Below are 18,876 nucleotides of genomic sequence, written 5' to 3' on the forward strand. Positions count from 1 at the left end.
TCTGCACTCTGCTGCAATGCCCACTGAAGCTCTGGTCCTTCTCTCCCAGCAGCATTTGGTAAATCCAGTTCTTTGCAAGGTGTTTTGCGATGCTCTTGGTACTCTTGGTATCCTGTTGTTCACCCCAGGGGACCCTGGACACTGATATTAGAAGACTAACTCGAATGATAAGTGCTGCTTGTGGGTGCCTGCAGTTGTTGTCTCAAAGCCTGGCAAAATTGAGTGACTTCTCCAGCTCCCACGATAATAAACCACAATCACCCTATTCTAAACTAATTGGTGAGCGATTGCCTAGTTACTGCTAACAGTTAGTGGTCTGTTCCGTGAGTTGCCAGCCCGTGTGGGTCCTCGGTGACCTGATTCTCATGACCTGGTTGGTGATCCACCCCAACCAGCCTGCACACCAGTACTGGTGGGTATAATCAGGACTTTTGCAGGTTTGTCCAGTTCTGCTTTAACTGGTTTCATCAAGGGCTTGGCTCTAGCTCCAGGCTGACCTCTTGGTATGAGTTTCCTTGAAATGTTTCATTTTTGCCTCAAAACGGTGGCTGGGCCCCCATGACTGATCTCCTGCCGCTCACCTCGGGGTGGGTTGCAGGAATCAGGATCAAAGCAAGGCTTGAGGGGATGGGCTGCCCACCACCAGGGCTCTGCAAAAACTCTTCCGTTTGCTGCAGAGGGCTTCCATTTAGTGCTTGGTCTCAAGACTTCATCATTGTCATAAGATTAATTTCACCTAACTTCAGCCACCTAAAAATTATAGACCAATCTTAAGTAGTCACTGGTTTTTGAAGAAAACTTACTGTGAGCTCGGGAGCAGACCATCCTGTCGTGCAAGAAGATCAGGAATTTCAGCAGAAGCCAACTCGGTGAAACAAGGAGCTTCTCAGTGAGTCAAAGTGCGAAAAGAGAGCAGGCGACAAGTGAAAAGGACTGGGAACAAGGGAGGGATATAAAAGCCCTGTTTGGGTGTGAGGGGTGAAGTTGGGCAGACAAAAGGCTGATGGAGCTGTGACTAGCAAGGGGACTACTACAATGTGGGTATGGAGAAGGGAAAGAAAGTTCTGGAAAAAAAATTAATCTAGGGGGGAAACAGCCTAGTAACTACCAGTACATGAAAGAGCAAAGTACTCGGTGTCTTTTTTGTCACAGTCTTCACAGAGGAAGTCTTTGCCCAGGCCCTGGCACCCCCCAGTCTGCTTGGGAAGGAGAGGAATGGAGGGCAGTGAGGGAGCAGCGGGCTAGGGGCAACCTAGAGGAGGTGGATGTGTTCAGGTCCACAGCGTTGGACAGGATTAAGGCTGGAAAAGCTGGCTGATGTGGCTGTAAGGTCAGTGTGTGTCATTCATGAAGAATTGCGGTGCTTGAGAATCACAGAATGGTAGGAGCTGGAAGGGACCTTCAAAGATCATCTAGTCCAACCCCCCTGCCAAGGTCAGTGACAACAGGAAAAAGGTCCCTCTTTGAGAAAGGCAAAGGGGATCTGAGGAGTTACGGACTAGTCAGATTCTTCTCAGTCACCAGAGAGGTCACCGAGGGTGTCCACTGGAATTGTTTCCAAACACATGAAGGACATGAAAGTAAATCAGGAAGAGTAGACACAGATTTGCCAAGGGCAAATCGTGCTTGAAAGCCCTGATCTTCTCCAAGGCCTATGGGGGTGGCCTGGCTGTGGGGACATGGAGGGCTGTGGGTAGGTTTACCTGCTGCAATAAACACTGTTTCCCCCAACATTCCCATGTGGAAGCTGAAGCGGTGTTGGCTGGACAGACGGGCTGTTGACAGGGCTGGATATTGCTGGGCCACCAAGCTCTAAGGGTGGTGATGAAGGCTGCGTGTCCAGTTGGTGGCTGATGACAGGAAGGGTATGGGGTGTCCAACGGTGCCCTACAGCTACTTGAGCATTAGGCTGATGTTGGTGATTAGCTGGGCATAGTCCTGCTGCGGGTGGGAGGCTGGAGCAGGTGACCTCCAGAGGTCCCTTCCAGCTGGTTTCTGTGACTACGGTAGAGAGGTGCCTTCTGTAGTTAACAGAGATCAACAGGCACCTCCAGAGGGTGATTCAGCCCATTGCAGCCGTCGTGCTGAGAATAGACCAGGATCACCCCTTGGAGGTCCCAGCCACTTTCCACTGACTGTGCGGGGAGCTTAGATGATTAACTTTTAGATGGCTAAAGATAGCTCAGATGAGGCCCCCCTCCCCCCCCCCCCCCCCCCATCCCAGTGACATTTCTCCAGGCTAATATTACTGCTTATCGGCGTTGCTCAGATTACATTGCAGCTGGCTCAGTGGTCGGACGGCGAGCGCGTTGGCTGTTGACTCAGAAACATCGCTGCTACTATGGCACTTGAGTGACTAGCAGATATCTCCTGCGCTTCACGTCGGCGGCCGAGTCACGCTGCAGGCATTCCTCCTGTCACTGGAAGCCTCCGCTCCGGCGGTTAAATGAGCTGTGGCTTCTTCCTTCTTGGGATGGCTGCATCGGTTTGGGTTTGTGTCATTCCCTACAGGCAGGAGGTTTTTCTTTCTCCCTTTCTCATTGCTTTCTTCCATCCCCGTGCCTTTGCTTGGTGAGGGGGTCTCTGCTTGCTCCCTGCAGTCTTCCAGTTTGAACCTGGATGTGTCCCCGATGTTCTTGGCGGGGCCTGTTTTAATCACTGCCTTGGCGCCTTCAGCAATTTCGGAGCTGTTTTTCTAGGGGCTGAGTTTTCCCAAGCAGCCTTTCTGGGCAGCTGAAATGGTGTGTCCCAGAAAGGACCTGTCTTTAATTAGGGAACTTACAATGCCAGACTCCTCAGCAGCATAACTGAAGAGTTCATTTCTTTGGCTCCTTGGCTTGAAAGAAAACCCACCAAAAAGAAAAATGCCCCCCAAAATCTTGGCCTCGTTTTGCCTGATGTTGTAGTGCATGTCAAACACTTTCATCAACAATTTCAGTATCCTAAGCGTTATTCCTGGCAGCAGCATCTCACTCATTTCCTGGCATTTTTCGCAATTAGCAGCAGAAGGCTTTCACTTCATTTTTTTTTTTGCCTCTATCTTCCTCTGTCATCTCTGAATACAGACTCCATTGTTTCTGCTGCTTTTGAGCTTGTGTTAAGATTTTGTCTGCGTTCCCCCACAGCTGGATCTCCTCCAGTGCCACCTCTTCAGGGTACCTCCAGCAGTGGCTTTCCCAGATTATCCCATCATCTCCCTTTGCAGGGGTTTCAGTGCCCTGGCCTCTCTTACCAACATCTCATGTGTAACCGCTGTGTAATAGAAAAGTCCAAGTTTCTGAAATAGCTTTTTGCTAAAAGCGTGACTTGAAGACACGCTGCCCTCTGTTCATTTGCATGCAGTGCCCGTGCCCACGCCATCTACAGCCTGCCCGTCTCCCGCTGAGCTCCGGCACCCGCTGGCCCTGCTCCCGGTCTCTCCCAGTGCCCAGCACCAGCGGCATCGTGCCGGGGAGCAAACGAAGAGCCCTTCGCTCTTCCTCCCACCTCCCTCGCGCGCCGGAGGGAGGCTGCAGGTGTGAGAAATGTGAGAGGGGACAGCTAGAGTTACTGGTCGAACTGGAGTCCCAAAAATATGATTGGGAGTGGGGAGAAGGGCAGGATCATCCATTTGTTCGGGGAGTTGCTCAAGAGCGTACTGGCTCCACCTGTTCCACAGGTGCTGGGGCTTTGTGCCTTTCTTAGCACATCTGCACTTATCTTTGCAAAAGATATAATTACTTTCATTGCATACAATGAAATGGTGGGGGGGGGGGGGGGGCGGGAAGTGCATCTCAATACTCTGTCGTTCCCATGATTTGAGATTACTCTGTCATTCCAGCCCCGCGGTCCAGCGGACTGGGAGTGCGCAAGTGTCCATAGACCTACAAGAGGGAACATGTTCCTGCACTGGCAGCAGTGCCAGCACGTGTGGTGTTGGGTAGTTTTCCGCTGGATACATCTTGCTTTTGAATCATGCCTTCTTTTTGTTACATGTCTAGCTTTTGTGCTTGAAAAAAAGTTGGAAATCTGGTCCATAGGCTCCCTGAATATCAGGAAACTTACAGGGCATCTATAAAAGAAACCTGTAATTCCAGGATACAGGGTGTTTTCAGTGCTTGCGGTTTGTGGGATGGTGATATCAGACTTGGACATTTTCTTTGCAGATTTTAAACAAAACACCGCAGTTGTGCTCTGTGCCCTTGATTTTGTTTCCTGTGAATTTTCAAACCCATCTGCAGAACAATTTTCTCAAATATATTTGTTGGATCGGCTAGAACAATGGCTTAGTTCAAGGAAATAGCTCTCTGCTCGTGGGTAGTCATGAATGCACTAACAGGATACATTAAACAAATAAATTATTTGGTGTCAGTTATTCACTCGGCATTGTCAAGGATAAATATGTAAACATGTCCGCACAATCTGTAAGCAACCACAGATACATTAGGGAAGGCAAAGGGTAAATGGCTGACAGCCTGCACAAGTCCCTATTCTATCAAGTTTTGGCATGTCATTTGTTGATAAACCTGTTTGACTGAACATGCTCCCAGGTTTTAGAGTGATGCTAGACACTGGCTAGTAATTATTGCAGGGCATATAACGAATCTTGCTTTCTGGCGTTAAAATAGCCATAGTCTTTTGGGAGGGAGCTACAGGGTGCACCTTTGGTGATGTGGATCTATGTGACTTTTATCTAAGCCGTGACCACGAGTAGCTTGTTAAATCACACAGAACACTCTTCTTTTTCTTGCCCTTCTCCCCCTTCTCCCTTCTTTTTCTCTCCTCTAACTTTCCCTAGGACTTAAAATCAAGCAGGTATCAGATGAGTTCAACTGGTGGATCGGTCTTTTGTGGCTCAGATGGGATGTGAGGATCCCCCAGAGAGGGCTTCTGCCAGCTTGCTTAGATATAAGCTCTTAGGCGTTAGTAGTCAAGGACTGAGAAATGTAAACAAAGCCTTCAGTAAACATTAATGATATCTGTACCGCTCACAAAATAATAATCTGTACTTCCCATGATTAACTAGAGGATCTCCCTTGTCGTCTTAATCTTTTTTGTCATCTATAATAATGACAACAATTATGATAATCTATAATAAATACAGTATGTTGTATAATTAAAAATGAGTTGTCTTCAAGTCCTCTGATGAATTCTGAGCGATAAAGACTCATAATGTATATTGTTACGATTTTTAAGAAATATCCATATCTGCATGCGCTTTTTTTTTTTTCACTCTGTAAATTATTTTAAATTTCTGCAAATAAGCAAAATATTCAAATGTGCCTAAAACCTCTGGGTCAGGGGTTGTGCCCTGTGGATTCACACTGAGAATGTTATTCACCCATCATGTTATTTTCAAGCTGGGAGCCTGGGAGCATGCTTTCAAACATTTCCTAAAGCAGAGTTTTCGATGCCTACAAGTGGTTTCATGCACCAGGATAAACATTTACATGTTCCCAAAGAAGGACATGGGGACTCCAAAAGCCCCAGCTCACCTAAGAGCCGTAGTGGAGCTCAGGCCACCAAGTCTGCTCATTATTGACCATGTCTCCCTGTCACTAGTGGGAGTTAGGAAGCGTTTTCCTCTGTAATACTTAGATTTTAATCTTTAGTTTCTTAAGGGTGTTTGTCTGCTTCAGGTTTTGTTGAATTTTATCAGTTTGTTAAACACTGGGGGAACGTTTCAGTGCCTGCCTGTTGCCACGTTGTACATATTGGATTTGGGAACAGATCCAGAATTAAAGCCTTTCCAAGGCAAAAGTGAGCAACTGCTCTTCTTAATTTTACTTTTAAATGAACGGATTTGATCCTGAGTCTGAATTGTTGTTGAGGTAAGTTTAAGATAGAGTGATCATATTTTTTTTATTAAATCAAGTGGAATCACTGGAGAAGGGGCACTTCGGTGACCTCAGTGGCCGTCCCTCGAGTCTCAGATGAATTGCTGCTCCGAAGGCAGGCTGGAGCTGAGCGCTTGTGGGAGGGACGGCCTCAAATGGTGAAGAAGTTTATAATTATAAATAGCTGCAATTTATTGCAGCCAGGATGCAATTAAAAGTAAATAACCCCGAAGATGTCTTACTGGGACTGTAAACAAGTGGCTTTGCATGTGGAATAGGAGCGCTCTAAGCTGCAATCCCTTGCTTTTTAGCCTTCATTATAAAAGTTTTTCTGACTTTTTCAGCAGCCCTTTGTGATAAAGACTATCAGGGGGTTTTTTGAGTCTTAAACTCCAGATGCCTAAGGTTTACGAGCAACGTTACGATCCATTAGAACTAACTATTTCTTTTCTGCACAGAATGAGGCATTAAGTCTTTTACCAGTACGGTCAGTCCATAATTTGATCTTTAAATGTTGAGGAGAGCCGAGTTTGTAAAGATCTCTGCAAATATTTGTATTCAGCGTTTCTTGCCTGCCAAATCGGACAATCTGTTCACAAGATAGAAACCCGTTAGTAATATTAGCCTGCTAGATCATGGAAAACTTAGTTATTTGGCACCTGCAATATTCTACTCAGCAAAGAGGAGAACTGCAACTCCTCTCCAGCTTTTTTAACTCACCTGTTTGGGATCTGGTGTTTTGGCCACTCTTAAAACTTTTTAGCCTTTACACTTGTGCCAGAAGGAAGACATGCTATGTCTTAACGTATTTTTTTAAGGGGGACTAGGGTGGCACGGGAGAATCATGAGGGACCCAGGAGAGAGGAAAATTCACTTTGAATTTTGGCATTTGGATCTAGTTTCATAATGGTTCCTAACTTGGTTCATCTCCTGTCTCAGCCGAGGGCAAAGCCACCGTTCTTGGGGACAAGGGTCTCTGCCGGACTATCCTGCCTTGCTGCCTCCCGGGGCTGGTTGCGTTTGGATAACAGGATGGGGACAGTTTGTGGGTTACGAGAGGAACCAGCCTGCACGGCTGCAGCGGCAGATAATGTTGCCCTCATGCTCAGAGATATCCCAGGTGGCGGCGAGGGCGAGTGCTTGGGCTTGCAGGCACGGCCATGCAGCAGCGAGGGGCTGCAGGGAAGCGTGGTACAGGTGGGGTTGGTGGAGGGACAAGAGTTCTTCATATTAAACCCTCTTCTCATCTGCCACACGTCACAGTCCTTCTGATGAAATCCATATGTGCCCTTATGCTGAACCACTCCCAGGAAGGTGGATGATCTCCAAAATCCATGGACCTGTTGGAGCGGGGCCAGAGGAGGCCACGGAGATGCCGAGAGGGCTGGAGCCCCTCTGCTGGGAGGACAGGCTGAGAGAGTTGGGGGGTTCAGCCTGGAGAAGAGAAGGCTCCAGGGAGACCTTCCAGCCCCTTCCAGTCCCTCAAGGGGGGGGCTCCAGGAAAGCTGGGGAGGGACTCTGGATGAGGGAGGGGAGCCCTAGGAGGAGGGGGAAGGGTTTGACACTGGAAGAGGTGAGATGGAGATGAGATGTCGGGAAGAAGTTCTTTGCTGTGAGGGTGGTGAGAGCCTGGCCCAGGTTGCCCAGAGAAGCTGCGGCTGCCCCATCCCTGGAGGGGTTCAAGGCCAGGTTGGAGGGGGCTTGGAGCAACCTGGTCTGGTGGGAGGTGTCCCTCCCCAGGGCAGGGGGTGGCACTGAGGGAGCTTTAAGGTCCCTTCCAACCCAAACCATTCTGTGATTCTATGATTCCATGATCTTTCACTTTTCAAACATTCAAGAAAAAAAAAATCCTCAAGTCCAGATTCATTAGCAGGTCTCACTATGAGAAAATGATGACACAGCCAAGTCAGTAAATGAGAAAAAGCTTCTAAAAATGGGCTGCTAAGTCACTTCTCCAGTGACAGAATCATTCTGTGATTCCATGTTCCGTCACTTTACAGAGATGAAAACGAAATAGATGGCAAAAAATACCAAAAATGTAGTTATTGCAAAATACTGGCACATTTAAGTCCGCTAGAGCATTCTAAGTGCCAACGGAAAAATATGAAAGGGTGTGCTGCTTCTGAAGGCTCGGCCAGTCTGTCCTCTGATGGATGGGCAGTAAATCAGGTCCTGTGACAAAACCTCACCTCAGTTCCCGCCGAATCGCCGCCGGGATTGAAAGTCACACAAAAACACCGCGTAATATTTGAAAACTGAAACAAACTCCTTTCGTTAATTATTTCTTTATTCTGTCTCGGAAATGATTTCATGCGGGGCAGCAGAAAAGATGACGGAAATGCCGGTTATAATTTTATGGGTAAGGACTTGGTTACGCAACACCCAAATATAAACTGAAACATGACACAGTTGAGGCCGCGTCATATAGTATTCCAGGAGACCGTATCCAGAAATCGTAGGACCGCTTCCGTACGTGGCCGTGTGCATCAGCGGTACCAGGAAGGTTATCAAAGTTCTGTGAGCGGAGAAGGTCTACAAGTGGTTTCTGGCAGCGGGTGTTGCACTCCTGATGTCAGTAGGACGCTCGCTCTGACTTCAGGGAAAGAACGTGTCCTGTAGCATCTAAACTTCTGTTTACTGTTTATTTGGATCCTGGTAGTGACGCTGGATACCGCTCAGCCAGAGAATCCCCATGCGCTTCATCTTTCTCCTCTGATGCTTCTTTTTCTTCTCCCCCTGCTTTTGTAGGGTTCCTCTGTTCTGTCGCTTGCATTTTAACCCTGCCATCACTTCCAGTCCCCTCCTGTGCCTCACACCGCCACCGCTGCAGAAGCAGTCGGGCAGCTCTGGCACTGAAGCATCCCGGGCTATGGAGAGTGTATTGTACCCTACCCTCCTGTATCGTGCGATATCGAAGGCAGCACCGGCCGTGCCGTCTCCCGGGGCCGATGCTGCAGGACCCCTGGGCAGGGTGTCGGGACGGGAGGAGCTGCTCCTTCTCGGAGGGTCTGTGTTGGGTTCTGCTATAAAGTATGTTTTCCCTTATCAGTGTCAAAATGTACTGTTAATTTTAAAATGCTCAAACATGATTAATGTGGTATATATCCATGAATAATGACTATTTAGAAAATATTAATTAAAATTATTTATTTATTTATATAGTTATTATATAAATTAAAATATTAACGACTATTTAGAAATTATTTCTAACTTTAGAAAGTTAGAAAATCTATGTTGTTCCCTTTTAAGATCATTCCCACAGAAAGTTATTACACTCGTAGAGGATCAACTTGTAATTGGCTTTAAATCTGACTTATTTTTGGATAGCTGTGTATCTTACAACATTTCCTTAGGGACCTCGAGTATGTATTTTAATTTTACATGCTGCTTTTCAAAAACACCTGGTGCAAATTTAGCCTTATCTGTGGAATCGCAGCCAGTGCTACACAATTTATTTGTAAATCGTCCCAACAAGTTAACAAACAGGGAGTTCGCAGAGTTCCACGTAACCCAAGGAGGGATGGTTTGATGCGAATTGAGGTTTCCAGATTGATTGGTCCCAGTCTGAGTCACTTAGGAAGTGTCTTAGGAGACAGTTACCACGTTTCTGAGAAGGGCTGAGCTCGGGCTGTCTTGCGTCGAGGAGGACAGTGTCTTTTCTTCTTCTTGAATGTCTAATTTCGTGAAACCCGTAGGAACGTGGTATTCTTTGACGTACTCACCGGGTGAGCAAATGGAGCTAAAACTCAGCAGCAGGTTCAGAAATGACTGCGGAAAGATGGCAGGGAAGGTGGAGAAGCTGAAAGACGTGGGGACACCTGGAGGGAGGCACAGAACCAGAGCCGCATTTCACAGGGGTGAAAACTAATAATAATGAGATTAGTCAAGACCAAAAGATACTGAAGAATTTAAAAAGAGCTGCCCAAGGGTGCAGGTGGTGTATCTCTCCCTGGGTCTGAAGACCCAGATGGAGCTGTGGGCAGGCCAGTGGAAATGTGTTTGGTGTCAAAAAAAGCAAGTTCTGAAACAGTTAACGGTGCTTTTCCATGGAAATACACTTCTTCTAGACTGGGCACGAAACAGCTTTTGAACAGTAGCAGAACTCACCTGTTTTTTTCCTTAAAATGATATTTAGCAAGAACTTTTTATTATCACTTTACTCTATCTTTACTATTGAAATGACTAGAGATATTTTAAGTGGCAGTTTTCAAAACATCTCCATTTAAATCGTTAATCTATTGTCCTCTAAATGGTTTTGTTGAAAAGGTGGAGATAAGTGATAGTGCTCGTATTTTTACCCGAGTATAAACCAAGCAGAAAGGCAGCTCCTGCTGCAAGACCCCGGTGGGAAGGAAGAATTATTTTGCACAACTCTGCTAAAAATTCTAAAAAACATGTCGAATGCATAAAACATTCATTGTATTTTTATCTCATCTTCTAAAAAAATAAAAATATAGTTTTAAAGAGTTTAGAGCTGGCAGTACCTGGTTCCAAACCCCTCTTTTTCTGTACCTAAGACCTGAAGTTTCCTAATTTGCATTGTTCTCCTTAGGATGAAATATCCTTAATTCTTTTTATTTTCTTTTGTTACATAAAACTCAGATTACAAAGTCAGGGAATAGCCTGGATTTATCCTCAGCTCTGGGGAAAATAAATCCTTCAATATCAAATGTAGATTTCTGTTCTTGGTCTTGCCCTGCTGGTTCTTTGGGAGGTGAAGACCTGCCAGGAGGTGACAGGGGCAGCAGGTCCTGCAGCCCCCCACCCACCCCGGGCAAGGCTGGAAATCCCCAAATGGCTTAAATTAGGGTCTAGTGTCACAGGGAGCCTATTCCTTCTCCTGCTACAGCTGGCGCCCTGGCCGTGGGCGGTGGTCCTGCTCACCGAGGAGTCTTGGAGCAGGGGAACGCGGCACAGTAGCACCGTACGGTTCGTTTTTTAAACATAAGGCCAGCCCTGCTTCAGCTTGTCTGGGGAGGTGATTTTTTTTTCCTATTCCCAAAATCATGATTTAGCCTGTGTGAGTTATATCAGTGCAAACATTTTCTATTACAAGGAATTTGAGCCCTTCCAGGTCAACGAATTTACATGATGAAGTAGTTGATAGAGAATATGCATGGTAGAAAGGAAAATACGCCCAAGTTCTGTGTGTTTTGGCTATTTCCACCTGCTTTTTGATATATGTATCACAGAAGTATGCAAGAATGAGATTACTTGCCATGTTTGGAGTTCTGTGAGCACAGAAAAAACATGAACTTTCAATGCCGCAGAGCCTCAGATTTACCGAATCTTTAAAACGTGTCTGTGCCAGGCGCTCCCCGCGAGCTCGTTGCTGAATTACTCTCTGGCAGCATTTATTTTCTGCCGTGTAGCTTCAAACTTTGAATGTATGGTCTCTATACAAGTTATTAATGAAGTTAATTACTTTATGGGTATGGTGAATGGAGAGGGTCTATCCCTATGAAGGCAGTCCCGTCCCCGAGGACGTGGGGGGACACAGAGGGTGGCAGCCCTGCGGGGAGCGCACCCCGTGGCAGTCCCGACGAGCCTTCGATGGGGAGGGCAGTGGCACAGGCGTGTATGGGGCATATATGTGTACAGCGTATGCGCTATACAGCAGACACTTTGCTGAGTGTATATCATAGCAATCCTGACCTCTGATGTCACTCTTACCTGCTCAGCCAGTGCCATTAGAAATGCTGAATCCATTAGCTTTGACAGATTTATGGGGTAAGCAGATGTCACTGGTGTTATGAGAAGCAGTTACATTCATGGGGAGATTTTATGATTCACTGTATCCGCTTATGTAAACCTCAACTTTTACGCTGAGAGCCGCTCGGGAGCACGTTGTCCTGCTGGCAGGGTCGAGGACCAGAACTCGGTGGGAGCAGGGAGCAGGGGCTGGAGGGGTTGGGGAGCAGGGCTGGCAAGGCGTGGGGTGCAGGGCCTGCTGGGGAGCACGGGGATGGCACTGGGGAACGGGACCAGCGGGGTGTGGGGCCGGTGGAGTTGGTGGTCAAGGCTGACAGGGAACAAGGCCAGCAGAGCTGGGGAGCCAGGACTGATGGGGAGCAGGGCTGGTGGGGTTGGGGAACGGGACCAGGTGGGGTTGGAGAGTAGAACTGGTGAGGCTGGGTAGCAGGGCTGGTGGATTTGGGGAGCAGGACTTGGCAGGGTTGGGGAGCAGGGCTGTTGGAGCACAGGACCAGGCAGTGTTGGGGTGCAGGGCTGTGGGGGCTGGTGAGAGCAGGGATGGTGAGACTGGGGAGTAGCACAGGTGGGACTGGGGAGTGGGACTGGGTGAGGCTGGGAAACAGGGGTTGGCGGGGACCAGGACCAGGCGGGACTGGGGAGCAGGGCTGGTAGGATTGGGGAGCAGCGTGGGTGGGATTGGGGAGCAGGACCAGGCAGGGTCGGGGAGCCGGGCTGGTGGGGTTGGGGAACAGGACCAGGTGGGGTTGGAGAGTAGAAGTGGTGAGGTTGGGGAGCAGGGCTGGTGGGTTCGGGGAAGCAGGACTTGGCAGCGTTGGGGAGCGGGGCTGTTGGGGCGCAGGACCAGGCAGGGCTGGGGAGCTGGGCTGGTGGGGCACAGGGCTGTTGGGGCACAGGGCTGGTGGGGCACAGGGCTGTTGGGGCACAGGGCTGGTGGGGAGCCGGCTCCAGCAGGGCGCAGGGGCCCGGCCAGGTGGGGAGCGGGGCTGGCACAGGACTAGCATCCCGGGCGGGGGCGGCCCGGGCCCCCGCAACAGCCCGGGAGGGCACACTGGGGGGAGACCGGCTCTCCCGGAGCCGCAGCCCGGCCGGCCCTGCCCTGCCCTGCCCTGCCCCGGGGGCGCCCGGTTCCCCGTCCTGCGGGAGCAGGGCGGGCTGTGGGGCCGGGCCGGGGCGGGCCGGGGCGGGCGGCCGGGGCCGGGGCCGTGCCGGGTGCCAGCGGCGGGCGGGGATTTGCTCGCCGGCGGCGAGGGGAGCGCAGCGGCGGCCGCATGATGAGGGAGCGGTGCGGCACCTCCGGCGGCGCTGGCGGCGGGTCGGGCGGCCCCGCCATGGAGAGGCTGCCGCCGCGCCAGCCCGACTACATGTCCGTCTGCCTCTTCGCAGAGGAGCCCTACCAGAAGTTGGCCATGGAGACGCTGGAGGAGCTCGACTGGTGCCTGGATCAGCTGGAGACCATCCAGACCTACCGCTCCGTCAGCGAGATGGCATCCAACAAGGTGAGCCGAGCGGCGGGGCGATGCGGGGAGGGAGGATGCGGAGCGGGGGGATGCGGAGCCGGGGCATGCGGAGCCGGGGGATGCGGAGCCGGGGCATGCGGAGCACGGCAGCCTGATGCCCGGCCGGTCGGCGCTTCTGGAGAGGAGAGAAACTCCAAGTTCCTCCCGGGGAAGGAGGTGCGGGTTTCCCCCGCAGAGGCACGGCCAGGAAAAACTGGCGGTGCCGCAACGGGCCGGCGTGGGGAGGGCGATCCTGACCGCCGGGCTCATTTCCGAGAAGAGGTTTCAATTAGCGCCGGTCCCTTCGGAACCGATATTACCAGAAACACTGTGAAAACGCCCGCATTTAACAAATTATCACTTCAAAAGTCAATTATCTTCATTGTTGTCTGTCCATAATAATGGCAAACTCTAAACATTGTGGTACGTTATTTTATTGCTGTTTTGTCTTTCGGTAAGCGTTTAATTTTGCTTTTAATGTGGTGGGCTGGCTCGGCATCGCTTGCCAGCGCGTTGGGAGGGTGCGAAGTCAAAGATTGTGCACAGGGAAGGAGCTCCAAGAGGAGCCGCTCGCCCGCCACCTTTTTGGTTGTTTTTGGTTTTTTTAAAGTTTTTAACGCGCGAAAGGGGAGTTTTGAGTTTTTCTGCGAGGGGTAAAGTGCTAAAATAAAGTTAAGAGAAGTACCCTGTGCTAAAAGTCAGAGAAGCAGGAGGGCGAGCAGAGTCCCAGGGGTACCCTGAGAAGCAGCCGAGAGGAAAGCGAGCCAAATGCCAGGTCTGAACGCCTTTGTGCATCTTTTGGCAGTCGATGTTCCTCGCCACCCCCCCTTCACCCCCCCCTCCCGACTCCCTGTGCTGGAGCCGGGCTCCCCGGCTCCATCCTGCCGAGCCACAGCATCGCAGGACGAATTGGGCTTCAGCATCTCCCCGAGTCAGACCTGAATTAGCCGGGGTGGCTGGCGGAGGATGGGAGCCGCTCCCTCCCCCGGGGCCGGGGCCGCCTCCCCGCTCTGATCCCAGCCGCTGCCCGGGGCAGCGCTCGGCTGCCGGCCGAGCCTTCGCACCCCCAGGACAGGCTGGCTGCTCCCCATCCCCGCGCCCCGGGGTTCTTCATCCAGGCTTTTCTGCAGTGTTTTCGGCCCTGCGTTGTCCGATGGAGCTGGTCATACAGTCCCAGGAACGGGCTTGCTCCGACTTTGGGATGAGGGCTGTGTCCGCTGCATCCCTGCCTTTGACCGGTTGCCGTGGTTAAAGCCAGTTCTGAGTTGTACCGCACAAACCCGATGTTATTATTTTTTTTTCCTAATTGGAAATAAATGAAATCAGAAATGCTGAATCATAAACTGATTTTATGGAAAAAGTTGAGCAAAGAAATCCCGTGTTATTTCAGCTTCCTCCTCTGTTAGTGATTACCACGACGTGCAGGGGCAAAGGAAGCAATAAAAGTTTTATAGACAGAGCTCTCAAGAAAGGAATATTATTTTTTTTTTTCACGTTTGTGTTGAGGCAAGCCAGGGTGAAAGTTGAGAAGGGTTTAGGCTGCAGAGAAAGCTGCACCTCCAATGTGGGCGCTGATGCCCTTCGTTTTGAGATTATTTTTTTTCACTAAGCGCCAAATCTGGACTCATGAAGGTGAAAGACTACCTAAATTGCCTGTTACAGTAATTAAAAGTTGTGATCTCTCTGTGTGCAAACGGCTTGCAGCTGGGTCGAGCAAAAGGTTCCCAAAACTTTGTTCTTTCATAACCGGTTTCTGAAATGTCTGCACTTTTTGGTCAACTTCCAGTATCGTTTTCATCTGTGAAAGAAAAGCATAAAATGGCCTCACACCTCGCTTTCCCTTCCTCATCAGGGGTAAATATTGACACAAGTTAGTTTGGGGGTTTGTGGCTTTTGGGTTTCGGTAGCAGACATGCAATCTGCAGAGTGATCTTACAGTTAAGAGAAGCCCATTGGGTTGGAAACGTGCATCTTCAGGAGGAGGCTGCAACGGTCCTTAATTGGTCAGGTTTTGCCCTTTGCCAAGGATCCCACTCAACTCCCTCCTTCGGTCAAAGGCATTTAAATTTGTCACCGGTAAATAGCAAAACAGTGAGATGTTTTGAAAACAGGATGCTTGGGCTCCGCGTTATTAAAGAAAAAACGGAAAGAGAAACAGTAGAGATAGGAAGAAAGCAAATAGGCTCAGCATGCTCCCAAGTGCAAGAGCAGTATAAACAGTGACCTATCTTCCTGACCTCCGCTCTCGCCGAGTTCCTGGCCCCGCGCCACCCGAGCCAAACTACGTCATTTGAGACTGATAGTAGGCATGGCACAGCTGTTGCAAGTGTGACTCGAATTTCCTGTCTCCTTCCTGACAGACGTAGTTTAGAAAATCCAGAGTTGCAACAACGGCAGGCAGAGAGGGAGGATCTCAGCAGACGTGTTCGCAGGGCGATTCTCAGAAGCCCTGCACCGAAAAGGAATCGCTGGGGGGAAACGCCATGCAGGACGGCATCCTGGCTGTAAGCTGATGGTTTTCGGAAAACATCAGTTAAAACATGTGCGTATACTTTTTAAAGATGTGAGTTAATTACAGGAGAAGTGAGGAAATGAGCAGCTAATCTTGCTGTGAGCTAACGAGCCTGATTGCGCTGACATCAGTGCGAGCCAGGAGAGCAGTGCTGCTCGCACAGTGGGACCCTGCAGTCCTACGAGCGAGCGGGGATCGGACAGAAAACTGGCAAAGAGGGGAATTCTGTTCCCCGGGTGTGCTGTCGTCGGCCTCCGTGAGTCCTGACGCATTTCCAGAGCCGTGCCTGATCCGCAAACCAGCCCCAGTCCCTTGCTGTTCCAGCTGCCAGCTTCTGCTAAAGAACAACTGACCGTGCGCTGTGCCCATAACTTTCTAAATTGGAGAAAAAAAACTACCTGGAAAATTACCTGTTTGCAGAGAATGCACCCACATGAAGAGAATTAATTTTCCTAACAATAATACTAATCTTTTGCTGTGAGCAGAATATGGCACTGCAGCTTTGCAATGAAACAAAATTACCTGTAAAGTTCTGGAGGCGCTTAGTGCTGCCTGTAGAAGCAGACCACACATATTTACATTATTGTAACATATATATTCTTTGGGGTTTTTTTTTTTTTTCTGCATTTATCACCCTGACCAGCTCGCAGTTCAGGCAACTGCTATGTCTCAGAAGGATTTGTGAGTCATGGGCCTGCTGATAAAGACAGGGTATTTTCTCTCTTGGTGGTCACTCTGTAACGTTGCGTTTGGCATTAGGCAGCTCTCCGCAGCCTTGCTTGTCCCGCAGACAGAAGCACAGGACCCCCTCAGCTCTACTACCTAACAGAGCATTTGGGATTTGGGGGAGGACGTGCTCAGTGCATCCCCCGAATCATAAAAAGGGGCCAGTATTTTTTTCCAGCTGCGATGCTGGTCTTGCCAGCTCCAAATTTTCACGGGCCATAATATCATAGAAACGAGGGATGGAGAAAATGTATTATTTCTCAAGAGCTACCTGCCCGTCCGTGCAGGATACGGCCCGGATCATACATAAAATGGCAATATCTAAAGGGACCTAAGCAGGACCTTTCCGTCTCCTTAAATTAGACCAATCTTATTTAGAGCTTTTTGCAGTCTGTGGGGTTATTATAATTTTGAGTAGACAGAGGTGTTGTCATCAGGGTACCTGCCTTGTGCTCTTACAACTTTCGACACCCGCTTCTCTCCCCAGACCGTTCCTCTACAGCGCCCTCCGCGCAGCTACAAACCCTGCAGAGGAAATCCTTAAACTGTCTTATTTCAGCTCTTAAAGACGTCTCCGTTAGTCCCAAGTGCTGAATAACTGGACTCCAGTCTTGCCACCCAGGGCCGCTTTCAGCCAGCGGCTCAGGGCAGCAGCACGGCGAGGCTCCGCACCCCTATCTCGGTTGCTCGTGAGCCAGAAGCCGCTAAGATAAACAGAACCGATTTCATTTTGCTTGTATTTCAAAGGGCATTTCGGTCAGAAAAGAGGAGCAAGGCCGCACCTAGCTTTCAGGAGACCAGGGGCTTAAATAAACATCTGGACACTAATGTAAACTGCTGAGGTCGGCGGTGGAGGTCGAGCGCGGCGCGGGGCCAGGTGCCAGCAGCGTATGTGCCGGGCTGCACAGCCTCCACGCTCCCTCGCCTCCCTCCTGCCGGTCCCTCAGCCCCACATCTTCTCCTCTTCCTACGTGATGTTTCCCTTAAGTGGTGCCGAGCTGTTTAGTCTTTCGCTTGCTTTTGCTGTAACTTCCTTTGTTTAATATGCTTTAAAATAGCCGAGCGCCGCACAAAGAGAGGCTTGTTCGCTTGTGCAGCAGCCAGCGAAACAAAGAGACTTCCACGTCTCCTGTTTTTACAAGCCAGGATGAATCACTGAGCTCTGCACGCGGATCCCCAGCCGCACACCGGTATTCCCCTCGCCAGGGGAATTACGGAAAAAGGGATCCGCCACCAAGCGCCTGGGAGAGCTCTCTGGTGTGCTCCGCAGCACAGGGCCATTGCTCCACAGCGGTCCCTGCTGAGCCCTAACACGCTCGTTACCCATGTGGGGTTTGAGTCGTTGTGCTCCCCACCGGTTAACTGTTTCCTAGATGTGCAGCTGCTGATGCACAGCAGGACGCTAGACGACCATTATGCTCCATGAGAACTGCGGTAGGAGCTGTTTATACCTGAGGTTGGGAATATTCACTCCATCTTTCTTTTATCTGATGGCATTTGATTTGTGTCGAGGATGTCCTTGTTCTAGAGGACAGGGCACTGTGTTTCTTAGGGCAAAGCTACGCGTGATGCGGGAGCCAGGTTTTTTAACAGGGAGCCGTGATAGTGGTGAATGTGAGGTCCCAGTGAAGCCTGCTGGGTGAGGAGGGGCCAGCTCTGGACGGTGGCTCTGCCCCAGACTGTGACACCCCTGAAAGCTCCTCATGGATGTTCAAGACTTTGGGGAGCTGGGTCCAAGTCATCTCCTGTGTATCAGTTCTCATCACTATCATAAATTGAATTTTAGGGTCGCTGGCTCTGTGTCCATCCTATTCCTCCTCCCTTGCTCTTTCACCTCTAAAATAAATCATTCTGATTATATCAAGTAAGTCATAAGAGTGGGGTGGAATAGTGGGGCCATACGTGGGCCGGCTTATTTGACAGTTTGGGTCTTGCAAGCCCTCTGGGCTGTCAGTTCCAGATGTCTTAGTTAATCTGATTCAAATATTTAAAAGAAGAAATATTGGAGCTTGAGATACTGTCTGTGAAAAGTGCTGGTACAGTATTAGGAGCTAGTGCCACTGCTGGAGATGTCCTCCTAGAGCAACGTGACGCTGAGTGGCGGATGCTTTCTCATCCTCTCGGACTGTTGCGGTAAACGGGTGGGAAAAGCCCACACGATGGTGATCCCACGGCCACAACACCACCCATGCTGCTGGTGCACATCTAGAGAGCCCCAGCAGAGAGAAAGGCTTTGGGGTTTGAATTTTGGTGCAAATCCATCTTCCCAGGAGCCTTTCTGGGGAGCTGCCACCCCCTGGGACACAACGGTACCCAGGACCTTCTAGCCTGTCCTTTAAACATTTCTGCTAGTCCTTGGATGCGATGGGTTTTTAAAGTTCTGCATTCTCAGACTTTTACGTTATAACACATTAGGGTGGGGCTTAAATAAATAATAGCTCAAAGGCAGGTTCAAAATGAATCATGATTTGAGGGCAGGACTAGAGAGTGACTAACTGTTCGGAGCAGTGACCTCTCTGGAAGTGAAGTGAGGATACATGAAACCTCAGAGGAGAAGCATCACTTCGGGTGGGAGAGGGCTGCGAAGGATTTCCAAGTAGGATTTAATCCT

The 18,876-nt window shown here is 49.8% G+C and overlaps 1 protein-coding gene across 3 annotated transcripts in view; it reads left to right on the forward strand.

The window, feature by feature from the left end:
• Positions 1-18,876, forward strand: part of PDE4B (phosphodiesterase 4B) — a 196,249-nt gene that overhangs the window by 155,817 nt on the left and 21,556 nt on the right. For all 3 annotated transcript variants that reach the window (XM_074152140.1, XM_074152141.1, XM_074152142.1), the window contains one exon: positions 12,915-13,027. In XM_074152140.1, coding sequence (XP_074008241.1) covers positions 12,915-13,027 — 113 coding nt within the window. The remainder of the gene's footprint in view (positions 1-12,914; positions 13,028-18,876) is intronic.

This window comes from Numenius arquata, chromosome 8 (assembly GCF_964106895.1).
Source record: "Numenius arquata chromosome 8, bNumArq3.hap1.1, whole genome shotgun sequence".
Lineage (NCBI taxonomy): Eukaryota > Metazoa > Chordata > Aves > Charadriiformes > Scolopacidae > Numenius > Numenius arquata.